The sequence below is a fragment of the Oncorhynchus nerka genome, linkage group LG23 (assembly GCF_034236695.1).
Source record: "Oncorhynchus nerka isolate Pitt River linkage group LG23, Oner_Uvic_2.0, whole genome shotgun sequence".
Lineage (NCBI taxonomy): Eukaryota > Metazoa > Chordata > Actinopteri > Salmoniformes > Salmonidae > Oncorhynchus > Oncorhynchus nerka.
Window position 1 is genome coordinate 16542051 of NC_088418.1, and position 22031 is coordinate 16564081.

The window sequence follows — 22031 nt, forward strand, 5'->3', positions numbered from 1 at the left end:
TTATGGTAGAACAGTATTATTGTAGAACAGTACTACAGTAGTACAGTATTATAGTAGAACACTATTATAATAGTACAGTAGTATAGTATAATAGTATTACATTAGAACAGTTGAATAGTAGTACATTAGAACAGTAGAACAGTTTTATACTAGAACAGTATTATAGTAGTACAGTAGTACAATATTACAGTAGAGTATTATGGTAGTACAGTAGAACAATATTATAGTAGAACAGTATTATATTAGAAGATTAGGACATTATTACAGTAGTTCAGTAGAACATTAGAACAGTATTATAGTTGTACAGTAGTACAGTAGAACAGTCCTACAGTAGTACAGTATTATTGTAGAACAGTATTACAGTAGAACAGTATTATGGTAGAACCATATTATAGTAGAACAGTATTACAGTACAGTATTGTAGTAGTACAGTAGAACAGGATCATAGTTGAACAGTAATACAGTAGTACAGTAGTATAGTAGTATAGTAGAACAGTATAGTAGAACAGTTGAGCAGTAGTATATTAGTACAGTAGAACAGTATTGTAGTAGTACAGTAGAACAGGATCATAGTTGTACAGTAGAACAGTATTATAGTAGTACAGTAGTATAGTAGTACAGTAGAACAGTTTAACAGTATTATAGTACAACAGTAGAACAGTATTATAGTAGTACAGTAGAACAGTATTTTAGTAGTGCAGTATTACATTATAACATTAGTACAGTAGAACAGTATTATAGTAGTACAGTAGAACAGTATTATAGTAGTACTGTGGTACAGTAGAACGGTAGAACAGTAGAAAAGTAGCCACTAAAATAGATCAGGATGGTGATGTGGTATTACACTGCACTTAAACAAGACTGTAGTACTCAGCCGGTGTCCTTGAGTAGAATTATTTCGATCTAGCTGCTACATAGATATGTTACTCATGAAAAAAGGATACAGTTAAAGAGGGACACTGGAGGACGACACCTTTGAAGCTGTGTTAGGGTTTAGCATTCTCTCTCCCTCATTCCTAACGCCTCACTCCCTCACTCGTCACCAATACGATGACCTGTGTGTTTTACCAGCCAAACAACATGGGAAAAGGAATGAAAAGTACAAATGAGGTGTATCCATCCTCCTTCCTGTATCTAAAGGGCAGGGAAACAGATAGTGTACCTTTCCGTCTGACGATGCTAATCGATGATTATTTGCTGTTGAGACAGAACAGTGCGGCGCGGGTAGGATGGTAATGTAACGTGATGCCTGGTCCGTGGAGACTAGAGGGAGAGCGGAGTGATTAAGCTGTGAGATCGCTTCTATGGGTTGTATAGACTTGATGAGGAAACCATCCATAGAAACACAATAACACAGTTGAGATTCTTTGCCGCAGCATTTTCCACTCTGCCAGAGCAAAACTCACTCAGAGAACCGCTAGGTTTTATTAACAAGCCGAGGTACTGTACCAAGGATGTTTTTGTATAAATTCTGTGAGCACGAGGAGGCCAGGGAAGGATGTGTAATTTGGATACATGAACTAGCCTGGCCTCATCTTGGACTTTGTGAGGCGACATACTCTATTGAATGCAGCTCTGTTTTAATGATGAATAGTTGAGCAGCCACTGGACAGATTCTAGATGTTTTCTGTTCTGATCCAAGCTATCCAAGTAGCAGCACTCATTATAGGGCCTCTTCAGTCGTCAGACACAGTGTCTTCGGAAAGTAAGACTTATTTAGTACTGATGTCCTCTACCAGTGACTATGGGTTTGGCATAGCTCCACCTAAAGCTGTTGCTTTTGTGGTTCACACACACGGTCTAATGATCTCTCCCAAGCCTGAAGTTAAACCAGTCCCTCCGCTGTACGCCCCGCTGTGTCAGCCATAATGAAGTCTCATGGTCTGCTATTGAGTGTACAGCTGCCTCAGAAAGTATTCACACCCCTTGACTTTTTCCACATTTTGTTGTGTTACAGCCTGAATTTAAAGTTGCCTAAATTGAGATTTTGTGTCACTAATCTACACACAATACCCCATAATGTTAAAGTGGAATTTTGTTTGTTGAACATTTTGGAAATGAATAAACATTTTAATGCTGAAATGTCTTGAGTCAATAAGTATTCAACCCCTTTGTTATGGGAAGCCTAAATATGTTCAGGAGTAAAAATGTGCTTAACAAATCGCATAAGTTGCTTGGACTCATTCTGTGTTCAATAAAAACACAATTTTTGAATGACTACACCATCTCTGTACCCCACACATACATGTATCTGTAAGGTCACTCAATCAAGAAGTGGATTTGAAGCACAGACTCAGCCACAAAGACCAGGGAGGTTTTTCAATGCCTCGCAAATAAGGGCACCGATTGGTAGATGTGTGAAAAAAAAAAAAAAGCAGACCATGACTATCCCTTTGAGCATGGAGAAGTTATTAATTATACTTTGGAAGGTGTATTGATACACCCAGTCACTACAAAGATACAGGTTTCCTTCCTAACTCAGTTGCTGGAGAGGGGGGAAACTGCTTAGGGATTTCACCATCATGCCAATGGTGATTTTAAAACAGTTACAGAGTTTATTGGTTGTGATATAAGAAAACTTAAGATGGATCAACAACATTGTGGTTACTCTACAATACTAACCTAAATGACAGAGTGAAAAGAAGGAAGGCTGTACAGAATACAAATATTCTAAAACATTCATCCTGTTTGCAACAAGGCACTTAAGTAATAGTGGTAATAACTTTTTGTCCTGAATACAAAGTGTAATGTTTGGGGCAAATCCAACACAACACATCACTGAGTACCACTCTTCATATTTTCAAGCATGGTGGTGGCTGCATCATGTTATGGGTATGCTTGTCATCTGCAAGGACTAGGGAGCTTATTATGATAAAAAATAAAGCAATAAGCACAAGCAAAATCCTAGAGGAAAACCTGGTTCAGTCTGCTTTCCAACAGATACTGGGAGACTAATTCACCTTTCAGTAGGACAATAACCTAAAACACAAGGCCAAATCTACACTGGCAAGACCAAATCTTCACTGAAATTGCTTACCAAGATGACATTGAATGTTCTTGAGTGGCCTAGTTACAGTTTTGACTTTAATCTGCTTGAAAATGTCTCTCTAGCAATGATCAACAATTAACTTGACAGAGCTTGAAACATGTTTTCTAATAATAATGGGCAAATATTATACAATCCAGGTGTTCAAAGCTCTTAGAGACTTATCGCCTCCAAATGTGTTTCTACAAAATATTGACTCGGGTGTTAATAATTACGTAAATGAGATATTTCTGTATGACATTTTGGTTTAGTACTCTGCCTAAGTGCTAATGGGAGACTCTCTCGGCCAGGCTGACAGTTGTGAAGGCCGCCGAACGATGAGCAGGGGGAAATGGTTTGCCATGTCCAGCAGCAGTGACAGTGATGGTGCTAGCTACTTCACTAACTCACAAAAATATTGGAATCAATCCAACACTCTGAAGATGCAGCATGTTAATGGAGGGTATCTGTTTACAAACTCATGTATACACAGACATGCTTCTCATGCTGAGCATCTAACTGTGAGGGGTATCTCTCTTATTGTAGTAGTTCTCATTTTGACAACTGGAAGCATCCACATGTGAGGGGTATCTTTATTATTGTTATTATAGCATAGTAGTAGTAGTAGGAGCGGTATGAGCAGTAGCAATAGTACTAGTAGCAGTAGTAGTAGCAGCAGTATGAGTAGTAGTAGTAGTAATGGTAACATGGCCTATCTCAAGGCCATCAGACTATTAAATAGCGGCTACGACCGGTTAAACACAACCCTGCACCTTAGAGGCTGCTGCCCTCTGTTCAGAGACCTGGAACACTATTCAGCGGTTACTCAACCCTGCACCTTAGAGGCTGCTGCCCTCTGTTCAGAGACCTGGAACACTATTCAGCGGTTACTCAACCCTGCACCTTAGAGGCTGCTGCCTCTGTTCAGAGACCTGGAACACTATTCAGCGGTTACTCAAACCCGCACCTTAGAGGCTGCTGCCCTCTGTTCAGAGACCTGGAACACTATTCAGCGGTTACTCAAACCCGCACCTTAGAGGCTGCTGCCCTCTGTTCAGAGACCTGGAACACTATTCAGCGGTTACTCAACCCTGCACCTTAGAGGCTGCTGCCTCTGTTCAGAGACCTGGAACACCATTCACTTTAATAATGTTTACATTCAGTTTTACTAATTTCAAATGTATATACTGTATTCCACTGTATTTTAGTCAATGCCACTCTGACATGGCTCGTCCTAATATTTATATATTTCTTAATTCCATTCTTTTACTTTTAGATGTGTATGTATTGTTAGATAATACTGCACTGTTGGAGCTAGGAACACAAGCATTTAGTTAGATACTACTGCACTGTTGGAGCTAGGAACACAAGCATTTAGTTAGATATTACTGCACTGTTGGAGCTAGGAACACAAGCATTTAGTTAGATACTACTGCACTGTTGGAGCTAGGAACACAAGCATTTAGTTAGATACTACTGCACTGTTGGAGCTAGGAACACAAGCATTTAGTTAGATACTACTGCACTGTTGGAGCTAGGAACACAAGCATTTAGTTAGATACTACTGCACTGTTGGAGCTAGGAACACAAGCATTTAGTTAGATACTACTGTACTGTTGGAGCTAGGAACACAAGCATTTAGTTAGATACTACTGCACTGTTGGAGCTAGGAACACAAGCATTTAGTTAGATACTACTGCACTGTTGGAGCTAGGAACACAAGCATTTAGTTAGATACTACTGCACTGTTGGAGCTAGGAACACAAGCATTTAGTTAGATACTACTGCACTGTTGGAGCTAGGAACACAAGCATTTAGTTAGATACTACTGCACTGTTGGAGCTAGGAACACAAGCATTTAGTTAGATACTACTGCACTGTTGGAGCTAGGAACACAAGCATTTAGCTAGATATTACTGCACTGTTGGAGCTAGGAACACAAGCATTTAGTTAGATACTACTGCACTGTTGGAGCTAGGAACACAAGCATTTAGTTAGATACTACTGCACTGTTGGAGCTAGGAACACAAGCATTTAGTTAGATAATACTGCACTGTTGGAGCTAGGAACACAAGCATTTAGTTAGATACTACTGCACTGTTGGAGCTAGGAACACAAGCATTTAGTTAGATACTACTGCACTGTTGGAGCTAGGAACACAAGCATTTAGTTAGATACTACTGCACTGTTGGAGCTAGGAACACAAGCATTTAGTTAGATACTACTGCACTGTTGGAGCTAGGAACACAAGCATTTAGTTAGATAATACTGCACTGTTGGAGCTAGGAACACAAGCATTTAGTTAGATACTACTGCACTGTTGGAGCTAGGAACACAAGCATTTAGTTAGATAATACTGCACTGTTGGAGCTAGGAACACAAGCATTTAGTTAGATACTACTGCACTGTTGGAGCTAGGAACACAAGCATTTAGTTAGATATTACTGCACTGTTGGAGCTAGGAACACAAGCATTTAGTTAGATACTACTGCACCGTTGGAGGTAGGAACACAAGCATTTAGTTAGATACTACTGCACTGTTGGAGCTAGGAACACAAGCATTTAGTTAGATATTACTGCACTGTTGGAGCTAGGAACACAAGCATTTAGTTAGATACTACTGCACTGTTGGAGCTAGGAACACAAGCATTTAGTTAGATATTACTGCACTGTTGGAGCTAGGAACACAAGCATTTCGCTACATTCCAAATAACATCTGGTAAATATGTTTGTGACCAGTAAATTTGATTTTAGCAGTAGTAGTACTTGTAGTAATAGTAGTCGTACTAGTAGCAGTATTATCAGTAGTAGCAGAAGCAGTTGTATCAGTGTTAGTAATAGTAGTAATATTAATGATAGTAATAGTAGCAATAGTAGTACTTATAGCAGTATTAGTAGCATTATCAGTAGTAGTAGTTGTAGCAATAGTATTTGGAGTAGTATCAGTAGTAGTAGCAATAGGAGTAGTAGTCGTAGTAGTAGTGGTAGTAGTAGCAGTAGTAGTCGTAGCAGTAGATTTTAGTAGTAGTAGCAGCAGCAGTAGCAGTAGTTGGTAGTAATAGCAGTAGTTTTAGTAGTACTAGTAGTAGTTGTAGTAGAAGTAGTCGTAGCAGTAGTAGCAGCAGTAGCAGTAGTTTGGAGTAGCAGTAGTATAAGTTGTATCGGTATTAGTAGCATTAGCAGTAGAAGTAGTTGGGGTGGCAGCAGTAGTAGTAGTTGCTGTAGTTGCAATAGTAGTAGTAGTAATAGCAGCAGTAGTTTATAGTAGTAGTTGTAGTGGTAGTAGTAGTAGCAGTAGTTTTTAGTAGCAGTAGTAGAGGTTGTGTCAGTATTAGTAGCAGTAGTAGTAGTTGTAGTAGCAGCAGTATTAATTGTAGTAGCAGCAGTAACAGTAGTTTGTAGTAGTAGTTATAGTGGTAGTAGCAGTGGCAGTAGTTTTTAGTAGCAGTAGTAGAAGTTGTGTCAGTATTAGTAGCATTAGCAGTAGTAGTAGCAGTAGCTGTAGTAGCAGTAGCAGTAGTTTGTAGTAATAGTTGTGGTAGTAGCAATAGTCATAGCAGTAGTAGAAGTAGCAGTAATATCAGTGTTAGTATTATTAGTAGTAGCAGTAGCAATAGTAGCAGTAGGAGTAGTGGTAGGAGTAGTAGTTGTTGGTATTAGTTGCAGTAGTTTGTAGCACTAGTCTGTAGTAGTAGCAGTAGTTTGTAGTAGTAGCAGTAGTTTGTAGTAGTAGCAGTAGTTTTAGTAGTAGTAGTAGCAGTAGTTTGTAGTAGTAGCAGTAGTTTGTAGTTGTAGTAGTAGCAGTAGTTTGTAGTAGTAGCAGTAGTTTTTAGTAGTAGTAGTAGCAGTAGTTTGTAGTAGTAGCAGTAGTTTGTAGTAGCAGTAGTAGTAGCAGTAGTTTGTAGTTGTAGTAGTAGCAGTAGTTTGTAGTAGTAGCAGTAGTAGTAGCAGTAGTTTTTAGTAGTAGTAGTAGCAGTAGTTTGTAGTAGTAGCAGTCGTTTTTAGTAGTAGTAGTAGCAGTAGTTTGTAGTAGTAGCAGTAGTTTGTAGTAGCAGTAGTAGTAGCAGTAGTTTGTAGTTGTAGTAGTAGCAGTAGTTTGTAGTAGCAGTAGTAGTAGCAGTAGTTTGTAGTTGTAGTAGTAGCAGTAGTTTGTAGTAGCAGTAGTAGTAGCACTAGTTTGTAGTTGTAGTAGTAGCAGTAGTTTGTAGTTGTAGTAGTAGCAGTAGTTTGTAGTTGTAGCAGTAGTTTGTAGTAGCAGTAGTAGTAGCAGTAGTTTGTAGTTGTAGTAGTAGCAGTAGTTTGTAGTTGTAGTAGTAGCAGTAGTTTGTAGTAGTAGCAGTAGTTTGTAGTAGCAGTAGTAGTAGCAGTAGTTTGTAGTTGTAGCAGTAGTTTGTAGTTGTAGCAGTAGTTTGTAGTAGTAGCAGTAGTTTGTAGTAGCAGTAGTAGTAGCAGTAGTTTGTAGTTGTAGTAGTAGCAGTAGTTTGTAGTAGCAGTAGTAGTAGCAGTAGTTTGTAGTTGTAGCAGTAGCAGTAGTTTGTAGTAGCAGTAGTAGTTTGTAGTAGTAGCAGTAGTAGTAGCAGTAGTTTGTAGTTGTAGTAGTAGCAGTAGTTTGTAGTAGCAGTAGTAGTAGCAGTAGTTTGTAGTAGTAGCAGTAGTTTGTAGTAGTAGTAGTAGCAGTAGTTTGTAGTTGTAGTTTGTAGTTGCAGTAGTTTGTAGTTGTAGTAGTAGCAGTAGTTTGTAGTTGTAGTAGTAGCAGTAGTTTGTAGTTGTAGTAGTAGTAGCAGTAGTTTGTAGTAACAGTAGTAGTAGCAGTAGTTTGTAGTTGTAGTAGTAGCAGTAGTTTGTAGTAGTAGCAGTAGTTTGTAGTAGCAGTAGTAGTAGCAGTAGTTTGTAGTTGTAGTAGTAGCAGTAGTTTGTAGTTGTAGTAGTAGCAGTAGTTTGTAGTAGTAGCAGTAGTTTGTAGTAGCAGTAGTAGTAGCAGTAGTTTGTAGTTGTAGTAGTAGCAGTAGTTTGTAGTAGCAGTAGTAGTAGCAGTAGTTTGTAGTAGCAGTAGTAGTAGCAGTAGTTTGTAGTTGTAGTAGCAGTAGTAGTAGCAGTAGTTTGTAGTTGTAGCAGTAGTTTGTAGTAGCAGTAGTAGTTTGTAGTAGTAGCAGTAGTAGTAGCAGTAGTTTGTAGTTGTAGCAGTAGTTTGTAGTAGCAGTAGTTTGTAGCAGTAGTTTGTAGTAGTAGCAGTAGTAGTAGCAGTAGTTTGTAGTTGTAGTAGTAGAAGTAGCAGTAATATCAGTGTTAGTAGCATTATTAGTAGTAGCAGTAGCAATAGTAGCAGTAGGAGTAGTATCAGTATTAGTAGCATTAGCGGTGGTAGTAGCAGTAGTAGCAGTAGCAGTAGTGGTAGGAGTAGTAGTTGTTGGTATTAGTTGCAGTAGTTTGTAGCACTAGTCTGTAGTAGTAGCAGTAGTTTTTAGTAGTAGCAGTAGTTTGTAGCAGTAGTTTTTAGTAGTAGCAGTAGTTTGTAGTAGTAGCAGTAGTAGTAGCAGTAGTTTGTAGTTGTAGTAGTAGCAGTAGTTTGTAGTAGTAGCAGTAGTAGTAGCAGTAGTTTGTAGTTGTAGCAGTAGTTTGTAGTAGTAGCAGTAGTTTTTAGTAGTAGTAGTAGCAGTAGTTTGTAGTAGTAGCAGTAGTTTGTAGTAGCAGTAGTAGTAGCAGTAGTTTGTAGTTGTAGTAGTAGCAGTAGTTTGTAGTAGTAGCAGTAGTAGTAGCAGTAGTTTTTAGTAGTAGTAGTAGCAGTAGTTTGTAGTAGTAGCAGTAGTTTTTAGTAGTAGTAGTAGCAGTAGTTTGTAGTAGTAGCAGTAGTTTGTAGTAGCAGTAGTAGTAGCAGTAGTTTGTAGTTGTAGTAGTAGCAGTAGTTTGTAGTAGTAGTAGTAGCAGTAGTTTGTAGTTGTAGTTTGTAGTAGCAGTAGTAGTAGCAGTAGTTTGTAGTTGTAGTAGTAGCAGTAGTTTGTAGTAGCAGTAGTAGTAGCAGTAGTTTGTAGTTGTAGCAGTAGTTTGTAGTTGTAGCAGTAGTTTGTAGTTGTAGCAGTAGTTTGTAGTTGTAGCAGTAGTTTGTAGTAGCAGTAGTAGTAGCAGTACTTTGTAGTTGTAGCAGTAGTTTGTAGTTGTAGTAGTAGCAGTAGTTTGTAGTAGTAGCAGTAGTTTGTAGTAGCAGTAGTAGTAGCAGTAGTTTGTAGTTGTAGTAGTAGCAGTAGTTTGTAGTTGTAGTAGTAGCAGTAGTTTGTAGTAGTAGCAGTAGTTTGTAGTAGCAGTAGTAGTAGCAGTAGTTTGTAGTTGTAGTAGTAGCAGTAGTTTGTAGTAGCAGTAGTAGTAGCAGTAGTTTGTAGTTGTAGCAGTAGTTTGTAGTAGCATTAGTAGTTTGTAGTAGTAGCAGTAGTAGTAGTAGCAGTAGTTTGTAGTTGTAGTAGTAGCAGTAGTTTGTAGTAGTAGCAGTAGTAGTAGCAGTAGTTTGTAGTTGTAGTAGTAGCAGTAGTTTGTAGTAGTAGCAGTAGTAGTAGCAGTAGTTTGTAGTTGTAGCAGTAGTTTGTAGTTGTAGTAGTAGTAGCAGTAGTTTGTAGTTGTAGTAGTAGCAGTAGTTTGTAGTAGCAGCGGTAGTAGTAGTAATAGAGGCAGTAGTAGAAGCAGTAGCAGAAATAGCAGTAGTTTGCAGTAGTAGTTGTAGTAGTAGTATTAGCAGTACTAGTAGCAGATATAGCAGTAGTTTGTAGTAGTCGTTGCAGTAGTAGGTTTTTACAGTCAAAAGAGCTGTTGATTCAGACACTTATCTCACTAATTGCATGGTTGTGTTTCTCTTGTTCTTCTCCAGGATATGAATGACTACTCTCCAGTGTTCAGCCAGATGGTGTACAGGGGCATGGTAGCTCCCAACGCAGTCAAGGGGACCGTGGTCGCCACGGTACAGGCAGAGGACCTAGACCCTCCTGTGAGTAGACAACAATGTGACGGCTCTGTGCTCTGTGCTTGATTGTAACTTTACAACATGGCTGCCAGGTTTCTGCTCCCATGGCGATGCCGGTGAGACAGTGATTGACTCAGCTCTGTCCAAGCCAGCGATTTAGAGGAGAAAAGGTTACTGTGCCCGTTCATTGTAGTTGTGTTTGCATGACGTGTTTCTAATTAATAAGCATGGTCCACAGAGGATGGTGTCCTATTGTTGGAATGGTTATTGATTTAGATACACTACATGCCCAAAAGTATGTGGACACCCCTTCAAATTAGTGGATTTAGCTATTTCAGCTACACCTGTTGCTGACAGGTTTATAAAATCTAGCACACAGCCATGGAATCTCTATAGACAAAAATTGGCAGTAGAATGGTCCGTACTGAAGAGCTCAATGACTTTCAACGTGGCACTATCATAGGATGCTACCTTTCGAAAAAGTCAATCGTCAAATTTCTGCCCTGCTACATCTGCCCCGGTCAACTGTAATGTCTAGGAGCAACAACGGCTCAGCCGCGAAGTGGTAGGCCACACAAGCTCACAGAATGGGACCGTCAAGTGCTGAATCGCATAGCGCGTACAAATTGTCTGTCCTGGGTTGCAACACTCACTACCGAGTTCCAAACTGCCTCTGGAAGCAACGTCAGCACAAGGACTGCTCATCTGGAGCTTCATGAAATGGGTTTCCATGGCCGAGCAGCCGCACGCACACAAGCCTAAGATAACCATGCGCAATCCCAAGCGTCAGCTGGAGTGGTGTAAAGCTCGCCGCCATTGGACTCTGGAGAAGTGTAAACACATTCTCTGGACTGCTGAATCACGCTTCACCATCTGGCAGTCCAACAGACAAATCTGGGTTGGCAGATGCCAGAAGAATGCTACCTGCCTGAATGCATAGTACCAACTGTAAAGTTTGGTGAAAGAGGATCAGGCTCCTTAGTTCCTGTGAAGGGAAATCTTAACGCTACAGCATACAATGACATTCTAGACAATTCTGCCCTTCCAACTTTGTGGCAACAGTTTGGGGAAGGCCTTTTCCTGTTTCAGTATGACAATGCCCCCATGCACAAAGCGAGGTTCATAAAGAAATGGTTTTTCAAGATCGGTGTGGAAGAACTTGACTGGGATGCACAGAGCCCTGACCTGAACCCCATCGAACACCATTGGGATGAATTGGAATGCCTACTGCGATCCAGGCCTAATTGCCCAACATCATCAGTGCCTGACCTCACTATTGTTCTTATGTCTGAATGGAAGCAAGTCCCCCTCTCAGAAATGTTCCAACATCTAGTGGAAAGCCTTTCAAGAAGAGCACATTTTGGGCTTTCATTTATTCATAATGTCTTGTGTTGGTGGATTTGTTCATTCATACATGAGTTATAGATGGTTATTCATGACAGAGGTTGATATCACTACATGTTCTTACATCTTATAGCCATGGGTGGACCTTCAGGCAGAAAGCAATCTGCCTTCTGCATGTCGTATAGGAGCATATTCCTCATGCTTACTGTGTTTCATTGGCCCGTGGCCTGAAAAAAATAATACCAGTGTTACCAAGCCGACGTCTCAAGGCGTGGAGAATTATCCATGCCTCGGCAACAAGCTCCTGAATATACAATGGTATTAAACGCTTGATTTCACAAATTCACCCGTCACATTGGTAGATGACTTACGATCTCTCAGAACAAATAACGCACAGAGCAATTCAGTTTTTCATGAATGATAACAGTCAAATGATATGCAGTGGAAATAGTCTAAGGCATTTCTCAAACGCATAGATAATATTCCATATGTAGCTAGTGCATAGTGGTACAGTAGGACAGAGCTTACTGTATAGAGACAGTTTCCTCTTTAACTTACCTGTCCTGTTACAGGTCAAGTTATTCCAAAGAATTGTGTTATTGGTCACAGCAGTCGGTAGTAGAGGAGGGAAGAAAACAGGACAGAAAAACAAAAGAGAGCAGAGGAAAGGAAGAGTAGAGAGCCCCATCGGAGGTCCAGGCTTGCCCCGCTGGAGACCACTTCTGCCTGGCAGGCTTGGCAGGCTGAGCTGAGCCCCTGTGATATCTCTCTGCATGGGTGGGAGGCCCTGGCTGGGCTGGGACTGGTGCTGCCAGCGCCCCACTCCGCATCACTTCTCTCTCTCTTCTTGTATGTAAAGCAGTTCTGAGATGACAGGAAAGGCAGGTTCTCAAGCTGAGCTGCGAGATGAATCACTGAAAGAGATGGGGAGGGAGATGGAGACGCCACAGAGCCTTCCTGGCACCTAGCCTGACGAGAGCCTCAAAGCAGGCCAGCCCCCCAGTCTCACACACAGGTCACTCCTGGTCATGAATTCAGGCGAAGAGACAGAGCAGAGAACCTCCCTCCCTCTTGTTTCACTCTCTCTTTCGGCTACTTCCCATCCTCTCCCCTCTCTCGCTCTTTCTCTACCACTCTCTGCCTCTCTCGCTCTCTTTCTTTCTTTCTCTCCATCCAAGTTTGTTGACAGATAAGCTGTGGAGGGTGGGAGTCTGAGAATGCTGGTCTACAATGCAGATTTTATGTGACGATGTCACTGTTCCCTCCACTGTCCTCGGCATCTCAGAGACAATGGTCTGCCTTTTAATATGAGCTTTTGTAGCATAATCTATCCTATGTCCAAGTTGGTCCTCAAAGAGATGATACTTTTTGAAACTCAAGTAAAAGCTGGATGAGACTCAAGTCTCTTTGGTTCTGTTCTGTTGTTTTATCGAACATCTCACAAGTGAATTCAGTGTGCTGTGCAAGCTGTTCAATGTTTTCTCCCAACTGTTCAGTATTCATGCAGGGAGGGAATGTTTGGTGTCACAATAGAGAAGATCAGTTGTTAATGAGAGAAAGGTAATCACACTCTGTTGGGCTTCTGATATCAGGAGTTCAATTACTCCTCTCATTTCCCATCTTGTCTAACACTGTTTTATATGCGATACGCAATTAACACGATCCTATGAACAAGCTACACAATCAGCATTCATTATACTGGTATTATTTAATACCCCACCCCAGAGTGAACCCCTCCCCCTTTAATCAATCTGATAAGCAGAGTAGTTGCTTTGTCACTAAATGTTATGATCACACACTGTCAAAGTGTAGCTTTCTCTCGATTCAAACAAAGGAAGACACTGCAAGCCTGCTCATGACTGGCTATTGACTGGGAAGACTAATCTCCTTGTTCTTTGCTGCCAGCCAAGCTACTGGGCACAAGCAGGGTCTTAGCATCTCAAGAAGCTATTTTATCATGGAAAATCAACTAGGATAAAAAAAAAAATTGAGAGAGAGAGATATGTTTTCTCCCCCTGGAGGCTCTCATTCCCCCTCACTTCACCGCCCAAAATGATCTAGACACCCAACCGAGTTCCTGCCTTAGAGCTTTGGGTAGATAGTCTTGTCATTGCAGATAAATGAACAGGAGGTGTGTGTTTTCCTGTTCACAGGGCACCCCTGCCAGCCGTGTGCGTTACAGACTGGACCTGAATGAGGAACCTTACAGTGGCAGCATCTTTGACGTGGATGAAGTCACAGGCAGCGTCATCACACGAGTCAACCTCAATGAAGAGCCCAATCTAGTGTTTAGCGTGAGTACATACCCATTTACAATTACTGATTTGAGGGGGGGCTTTTGAGTGACACCCCATGTTCCACTTCATCTATTCATCAAATTGATTTTATTTCCCTCTTCAGCTGGTTATTGTTGCCTATGACGACGGGGAGCCAATGAAAGTCAACAAGACCCTGGTGGTTATCACTGTCCTGCAACCCTCCATCATACCAGTTTTCACCCAGGAGGAATACAGGTACTCTACATGGACAGGACTGTCATGTAGACTATTATTTGATCAATGTGGAGCCGTGGACACTGGTGGAAATGACAAATGATGTAGCCTATGACAGTGCTCTGTGCTTTTATGAGGTCATATGGTCAGAGCACAGGCTTTCCTGTTTTATGAGGTCATATGGTCAGAGCACAGGTTTTCCTCTTTTATGAGGTCATATGGTCAGAGCACAGGCTTTCCTCTTTTACGAGGTCATATGGTCAGAGCACAGGTTTTCCTCTTTTATGAGGTCATATGGTCAGAGCACAGGTTTTCCTCTTTTATGAGGTCATATGGTCAGAGCACAGGCTTTCCTCTTTTATGAGGTCATATGGTCAGAGCACAGGCTTTCCTCTTTTATGAGGTCATATGGTCTTTTATGAGGTCATATGGCTTTCCTCTTTTATGAGGTCATATGGTCAGAGCACAGGCTTTCCTCTTTTATGAGGTCATATGGTCAGATGGCACAGGCTTTCCTCTTTTATGAGGTCATATGGTCAGAGCACAGGCTTTCCTCTTTTATGAGGTCATATGGTCAGAGCACAGGCTTTCCTCTTTTATGAGGTCATATGGTCAGAGCACAGGCTTTCCTCTTTTATGAGGTCATATGGTCAGAGCACAGGCTTTCCTCTTTTATGAGGTCATATGGTCAGAGCACAGGCTTTCCTCTTTTATGAGGTCATATGGTCAGAGCACAGGTTTTCCTCTTTTATGAGGTCATATGGTCAGAGCACAGGCTTTCCTCTTTTATGAGGTCATATGGTCAGAGCACAGGCTTTCCTCTTTTATGAGGTCATATGGTCAGAGCACAGGCTTTCCTCTTTTATGAGGTCATATGGTCAGAGCACAGGCTTTCCTCTTTTATGAGGTCATATGGTCAGAGCACAGGCAGGTCATAGTCAGAGCACAGGCTTTCCTCTTTTATGAGGTCATATGGTCAGAGCACAGGCTTTCCTCTTTTATGAGGTCATATGGTCAGAGCACAGGCTTTCCTCTTTTATGAGGTCATATGGTCAGAGCACAGGCTTTCCTCTTTTATGAGGTCATATGGTCAGAGCACAGGCTTTCCTCTTTTATGAGGTCATATGGTCAGAGCACAGGCTTTCCTCTTTTGAGGTCATATGGTCAGAGCACAGGCTTTCCTCTTTTATGAGGTCATATGGTCAGAGCACAGGCTTTCCTCTTTTATGAGGTCATATGGTCAGAGCACAGGCTTTCCTCTTTTATGAGGTCATATGGTCAGAGCACAGGTCTTTTATGGTCAGAGCACAGGCTTTCCTCTTTTATGAGGTCATATGGTCAGAGCACAGGCTTTCCTCTTTTATGAGGTTATGGTGCACAGGTCATATGGTCAGAGCACAGGCTTTCCTCTTTTATGAGGTCATATGGTCAGAGCACAGGCTTTCCTCTTTTATGAGGTCATATGGTCAGAGCACAGGCTTTCCTCTTTTATGAGGTCATATGGTCAGAGCACAGGCTTTCCTCTTTTATGAGGTCATATGGTCAGAGCATAGCTTTTCCTCTTTTATGAGGTCATATGGTCAGAGCACTGTATAGACTGTATAGATTTCCAGCTTTTTTAGTTACAATGTACAGTAAATTTGAAAAAATGCTGAAAAAACAATGTTAAATACTCTTCGTTAATGCCTCTTTTTGGAGATGTTAAGGTATTTAAGAGAATGCTAAACTGTTGATGTATTTTCTGAAGGGGTTAGAGGCGATATGGAAAATGTCAGTTAAGCTTTCATTGCTAGTGTTTAATGAATATTCATTATAGCTCACAGCTAGAGTGTGTAGCGCAGCAAATGTACTGTACCACTACACACTTTTGTTTCCTCAAAGGGTAAAGTGCACTTGCTCTGCATGAAATATAGCACTTTTATTGAATTAAGTATTGTACATATATGACATAAGGGGCTAATTAATTCAGCTCCCCTGGCATTGACTCGAGATGGATCAGCATGCTGGAGCTTTGGCTTACTAAATTGCTATTATTGATTTCCATAAAGAAAAGAAAAAGATCATGAGTGCATTGCATGCTAAAAACAAGTGGTTCTATATAGTGGCAAATAAGGGTTATTTTGGCTTGTAACCACAGTGGGCCCCTTTTTGGTGCTAGCCCACTTTGAGGTTTTATGAATAACCAAACTCATAAGGTTCTAAATGGTTCTATTAACAGTGGTCACCAACCAGTCGATTTCTGCAGGAAAGCCAATGATAAAGGCTTGTGTTTTTTGTGTGTGTTGCACTGTTGGTGGTAGGTGCAGTTGATTCAAAAGCTCTGCGTACTCGGCAAAGTGTTCCCATTTTTTAAATTTTTTAAATAAATACAAATCGACCCTTTTTTCTCCCCAATTTCGAGGTATCCAATTGGTAGTAGTTACAGTCTTGTCTCATCGCTGCAACTCCCGTACTTACTCGGGAGAGGCGAAGGTCGAGAGCCTTGCGTCCTCCGAAACACAACCCAACCAAGCCGCACTGCTTCTTGACACAATGCCCATCCAACCCGGAAGCCAGCCGCACCAATGTGTCGGAGGAAACACCGTACACCTGGCGACCGTGTCAGCGTGCACTGCGCCCGGGCCACCACAGGAGTCGCTAGTGCACAATGAGACAAGGATATCCCTGCCGGCCAAACCCTCCCTAACCCGGACGACGCTGGGCCAATTGTGCGCCGCCCCATGTGCCTGTATCGATAGCCCTGCATTTGTATTATTAATAGTGTTGTGTCTATTTTAATATCGAGGAATATTTCACAATCTCTGATCATAGGAACAACATGAATTGGTGCAAGAGGCAGGTGCGGTGCGACTCGAGTTCCGCCATCAGGTGGAGACAGTGTCCCCTCAGTCTCAAGGGAGGAAAGGAAGGAGAGAGCAGGGACCATGAGGCGGACCCTCTGCTGCTCTCTCCCTCCCTCCGCTGAGACTAATGCCGTGCTCAAAACAACTGGGAACTCAGAAATCTCTGACTTCTGACTTCAGTGCGTTCAAGACAACTGGGAACTCGAAAAAAACGAGTTCCCATTTGCTTTGAACAGTCATCAAACTGTTCAAAGTCGGTCATCAGACTCGGAAACTCTTTCTAGAGCTCCGACTTTCCGACCTGAAGATCACTGACGTCATGATTTCCCAGTTGTCTTCAAAGCACAATGACCAAAAATAAAAAAGCGAATTATTTGCAAATCATTTCAATTTATGCTCAGCTGTGCCTTGCAAGTGCTACACCAACTGATCTATTTTGTTATCAAAGCTCAAGATTTGAAATATAACATGGTCTGAGAAGAGCAATATAGGCATGTCAGGCATATAGCCAATATGCTGTGGAAATGTATTATTAGGCCTGCCTACTGCACAAACCTCATCCACACAAAACTGTTTTTATTAGCTTCATGTTAAGTCATGTTAAAAAATACATCTGAGCGGTAGATCTCGGATTGCTTTTTGAATGTGAAAGGGATCTTGACTCAGAAAAGGTTAGTGACCACTTTTCTATAAAGAACCATTAAAAAAAGGTTAGATGTAGCACCAAAAAATAATTCCGTTACGGTCACAACCCTTTCAGGGGCTATATAGAACCTTTATAGAGAATGGTTCTGTAAAGAACATTTCTCAATCTCAAAGGTTCTTTGTGGAACCATACAGGTTTTTATTTGAGTTTAATAGCGTTATTATATTATTACAATTCCACAGGTTTTATTAGCAAGTTGAATCAGTTGTGTTGGCTCTGGAATGGCTGGGGTCCCTGAGTAGAGAACTGGGAACTACTAAGGCCATACATGAGTCTGCCACGAGACACCATCATTGGTCATATTCATATATAATATGTAATGACATAACACAACACACTAGATAAACTGGAATGACACTCTCACCCTCGGTTGCACAAAAAGAGCTGTGAGCAAAACACACCCCAAAATATTCTAATGAGCCACCTCCCCTACATTTGAATTACCACTAACAGAGAACCATCACCCTTACCAAAGAACCTTGAGGGGCCCTCATTTTTGTGTGTGTGCGAAAGCCATTTGTGCAACAATGATTTTTCACCCCCACCACATCGAATCATTTTCAATACCGAATATCAAGTGTATTTGATACCCATGAAGTCCATGTAAAGTTCTCAACATCCCGACATGCTTTATATATACAGTATGTTGTGTGCACACTCCCAAACCATGTAGGTCTCTTAACTTAGTCCAGTTCCCTGTTGCCAGGGGAGTAGAGCTGTGTTGTAATCTGGTGGGAGGGATGTGTGTGTAAACCAGCTCTTTAACAAGCCTCCCTTATCTGTTGATTGATCAAGGCTACAGAGCCAGAAACATGGCCAATGAAAAGCCTTGGATGAGGGATTAAATGGATGCCTTGTCCTACACAGCGGTAGAAGGTCACCGGTGATATAGGCTCTTTGGCAGGCGGGGGAATAACGGTGGCTCTTGGTAACAGGCCACCACGCAGGCAGCACTGCCTGGGTCAGATGTTAATTAGAGCCTGTGGAGACATTAGCCAGGTGTTTGGTCTCTCTCCACAGCCAGGTCTCCACAATCTGCTCCCCTAGTCTCTTTCTCTCCATCCATCCCTATATCCCTCCCGCCTTCTACTCCCTTATATAAATCCATTATTGCATGGAACTCCCTTCCATCTTATATTACTCAAATGAACAGCAAAGCTGGTTTCAAAAAACAGAGAAAGCAACACCTCACGGCACAACGCCTCTCCCATATTTCACCTAGATAGTTTGTGTGTATGTATTGTGTGTATGTATTGATAAACTCAACAAAAAAATAAACGTCCTCTCACTGTCAATTGCGTTTATTTTCAGCAAACTTAACATGTGTAAATATTTGTATGAACATAAGATTCAACAACTAAGACATAAACTGAACAAGTTCCACAGACAAGTGACTAACAGAAATGTAATAATGTTCCCCTGAACAAAGAGAGGGTCAAAATCAAAAGTAACAGTCCGTATCTGGTGTGGTCACCAGCTGCATTAAGTACTGCAGTGCATCTCCTTCTCATGGACTGCACCAGATTTGCCCGTTCTTGCTGTGAGATGTTACCCCACTCTTCCACCAAGGCACCTGCAAGTTCCCGGACATTTCTGTGGGGAATGGCCCTAGCCCTCACCCTCCGATCCAACAGGTCCCAGCTCAATGGGATTGAGATCCGGGCTCTTCGCTGGCCTTGGCAGAACACTTGCAGGAAATCATGCACAGAACGAGCAGTATGGCTGGTGGCATTGTCATGCTGGAGGGTCGTGTCAGGATGAGCCTGCAGGAAGGGTACCACATGAGGGAGGAGGATGTCTTCCCTGTAACGCACAGCGTTGAGATTGCCTGCAATGACAACAAGCTCAGTCCGATGATGCTGTGACACACCGCCCCAGACCACGGCGGACCCTCCACCTCCAAATCGATCCCGCTCCAGAGTACAGGCCTCGGTGTAACGCTCATTCCTTCGACGATAAACGCGAATCCGACCATCACCTTTGGTGAGACAAAAACACGACTCGTCAGTGAAGAGCACTTTTTGCAGTGACAGTGGGTTTGTGCAAATTGTCGACGTTGTTGCCGGTGATGTCTTCGTGAGGACCTGCCTTACAACAGGCCTACAAGCCCTCAATCCAGCCCCTCTCAGTCTTTTACGGACAGTCTTGCTTCCTTGTGTAACTCGGGCAGTTGTTGTTTCCATCCTGTACCTGTCCCGCAGGTGTGATGTTCGGATGTACCAATCCTGTGCAGGTGTTGTTACACGTGGTCTGCCACTGCGAGGACGATCAGCTGTCCGTTCTGTCTCCCTGTAGCGCTGTCTTAGCCGTCTCTCAGTACGAACATTGCAATTTATTTCCCTGGCCACATGTGCAGTCCTTATGCCTCCTTGCAGCATGCCTAAGGCATGTTCACGCAGATGAGCAGAGTCCCTGGGCATCTTTCTTTTGGTGTTTTTCAGAGTCAATAGAAAGTGTCCTAAGTTTTCATAAATGTGACCTTAATTGCCTACCGTCTGTGCCCTGTTAGTGTCTTATAAACCGTCCCACAGGTGCACGTTCATTAATTGTTTATGGATCATTGAACAAGCATGGGAAACAGTGTTTAAACCCTTAACAATGACGATCTGTGAAGTTATTTGGATTTTTACGAATTATCTTTGAAAGACAGGGTCCTGAAAAAGGTCCGTTTCTTCTATTGCTGAGTTTATCAGGACTATGTGGGCTGTTTTTTACATTTTTTAATTGATGTAGTTCTGTCCTTGAGCTGTTCTTGTCTAGTCATGTTCTGTATTATGTTATGTTTCATGTTTTGTGTGGACCCCAGGAAGAGTAGCTGCTGCTTTCACAACAGCTAATGGGGATCTTAATAAACGCCACATACTAGTCAACTTACAGTCCACAGAATAATGCCCCCCCCCTCCCTACTCCATCTGTGGGCCTCTCAGGAACTAATGACCCATTTAACTCAGGTCCTTGTGCTATGCCAATCAATCAGTGTACATCAATAATTCATTGTTCTGTTACACTGTCCATTTCAACCAATCTATGTATTGCAGACATTTTGATGTAATATTCAGCATTTTATCAACTGTTCAGCTATGAACGCGGCATATAATGTAGCCTAATGTATAATGACGTCACAATGTACGAGTGTGGAATCCTTGAGCTGGGGTGAAAGGTTATTGGATCACCTGATTGGATAATAGAAACGTTTGTCTTGTATCTGAAGCGCCGTCTTTAAACTTCTAAGACAAGAACATTTGGAATCTGAGGAGATTTTAATAAAGTGTATGAGGTGGGTTGATTCTGAACATCAATGACCATGAATTTGCATAGGGCTGATGAAGAGCTTGATATAATAGAGGACATTTATTTCGTGTGCTTAAAGTGACGTGAGGTTGGCTGGCTGGCAGAAGCGCTGTCTGGCAAGTGACACCAGTGGATTCCCCCTCCGAGTGGAACTAACTGGGAAGATGCCCACCAAAACCTGCCGCCTGTGTGTTTTCCTTCCGCGCCGCTTATCTCATAAAAACACTTAATGAAGCTGCAGTGATTTTCACTAAATCAACCACCAGCGTAACCACATCTGAGTTTGTCATTTTGACGATCACAGCAACCACTGTCTCGTTTTCTGCTTACCTCCGTGGATGTGAGAATTCACTTTTTTGATCTGCCCCTCCTGAGTAAGACTAGTGCATGAAAAATCATGAGGCAAACGCAGCATCCAAGGCAAGATGGGCTTTTACACCATGTCTGTGAAGTAAGCAGCCCTGTGCCCTGCAAGCAATTGAAAGCGGAAAAACCCTGCGTTCGATTGTTTATTCGTTATTACACAGTACACACACAAGGCTATTGCATAGAAACAACATGTCAGCCATTTGATTACTTTTACACCGTGTACCTTTGAGGATAAATGCCTGTTGAAGAAGAGAAGTCTAACAATAGAAATGAGAACAAGAACAGCTGCAGATTTGCATGCCAGTACCTGTCAATCATGGTCATCGGATTACCTGTGGAGGTAGACGATTAAAAGATCCTAATAGGATGACTTAACGAACGTGAACATTGTGCCACAGCCTGCCTGCTAAGCAGTGGTCATGCTATGTCAAGGCAATCGCCGTGCTCTGTCCCTGGCATACAGGTTAGTGGAGCAGGACGGGGAAAAGGAAGTGTAACTAGGTACTAGATGTGCTGTGATATTCATGACATGAGTCACAGTTAAATAGTGGGGAAGCTCCATCTTCTCCATGACCCTCATTGGATTGGAGCAGAGAGGGGAGACAAGAGGGGAGCAAGAGGGGAGACAGAGTGCTGCCTGCCTAGCTGTGTGTGTCCCAGGCAGGCATGGATGGAAGGATGGGTTGTACCGGCCTAACCCCCTGGAGCGCATCACAGCCGTGTGATTAGTCTCTCTGTGGAAAAATAATGGGCAAGGCCAGATTAATGAGCCCACCACACACACACATAGAACACACACACACATAGAACACGCACACACGTGGACACACACATGGAACACACACACACATGGAACACACACACACACGTGGACACACTGTAAAATATGTCCTATTGTTTTTACAATAATTACTGGCAGCACAGAAGCCATTGCAATAAAATCACAGCAATTGCTAACAGTGAATAGTAATTATATATTACAGCATACCAATTAATATTTGTAATTCACTTGCAC

At 42.1% G+C, this 22031-nt stretch overlaps 1 protein-coding gene across 1 annotated transcript in view; it reads left to right on the forward strand.

Moving 5' to 3' along the window:
- The window catches only part of LOC115106348 (protocadherin-15-like), a 193059-nt gene that overhangs the window by 104081 nt on the left and 66947 nt on the right, over nt 1–22031 (forward strand). Inside the window, exons 23-25 of the mRNA XM_065008380.1 lie at nt 9879–9995; nt 13469–13609; nt 13716–13828. Of these exons, the coding sequence (XP_064864452.1) occupies nt 9879–9995; nt 13469–13609; nt 13716–13828 (371 nt within the window). The remainder of the gene's footprint in view (nt 1–9878; nt 9996–13468; nt 13610–13715; nt 13829–22031) is intronic.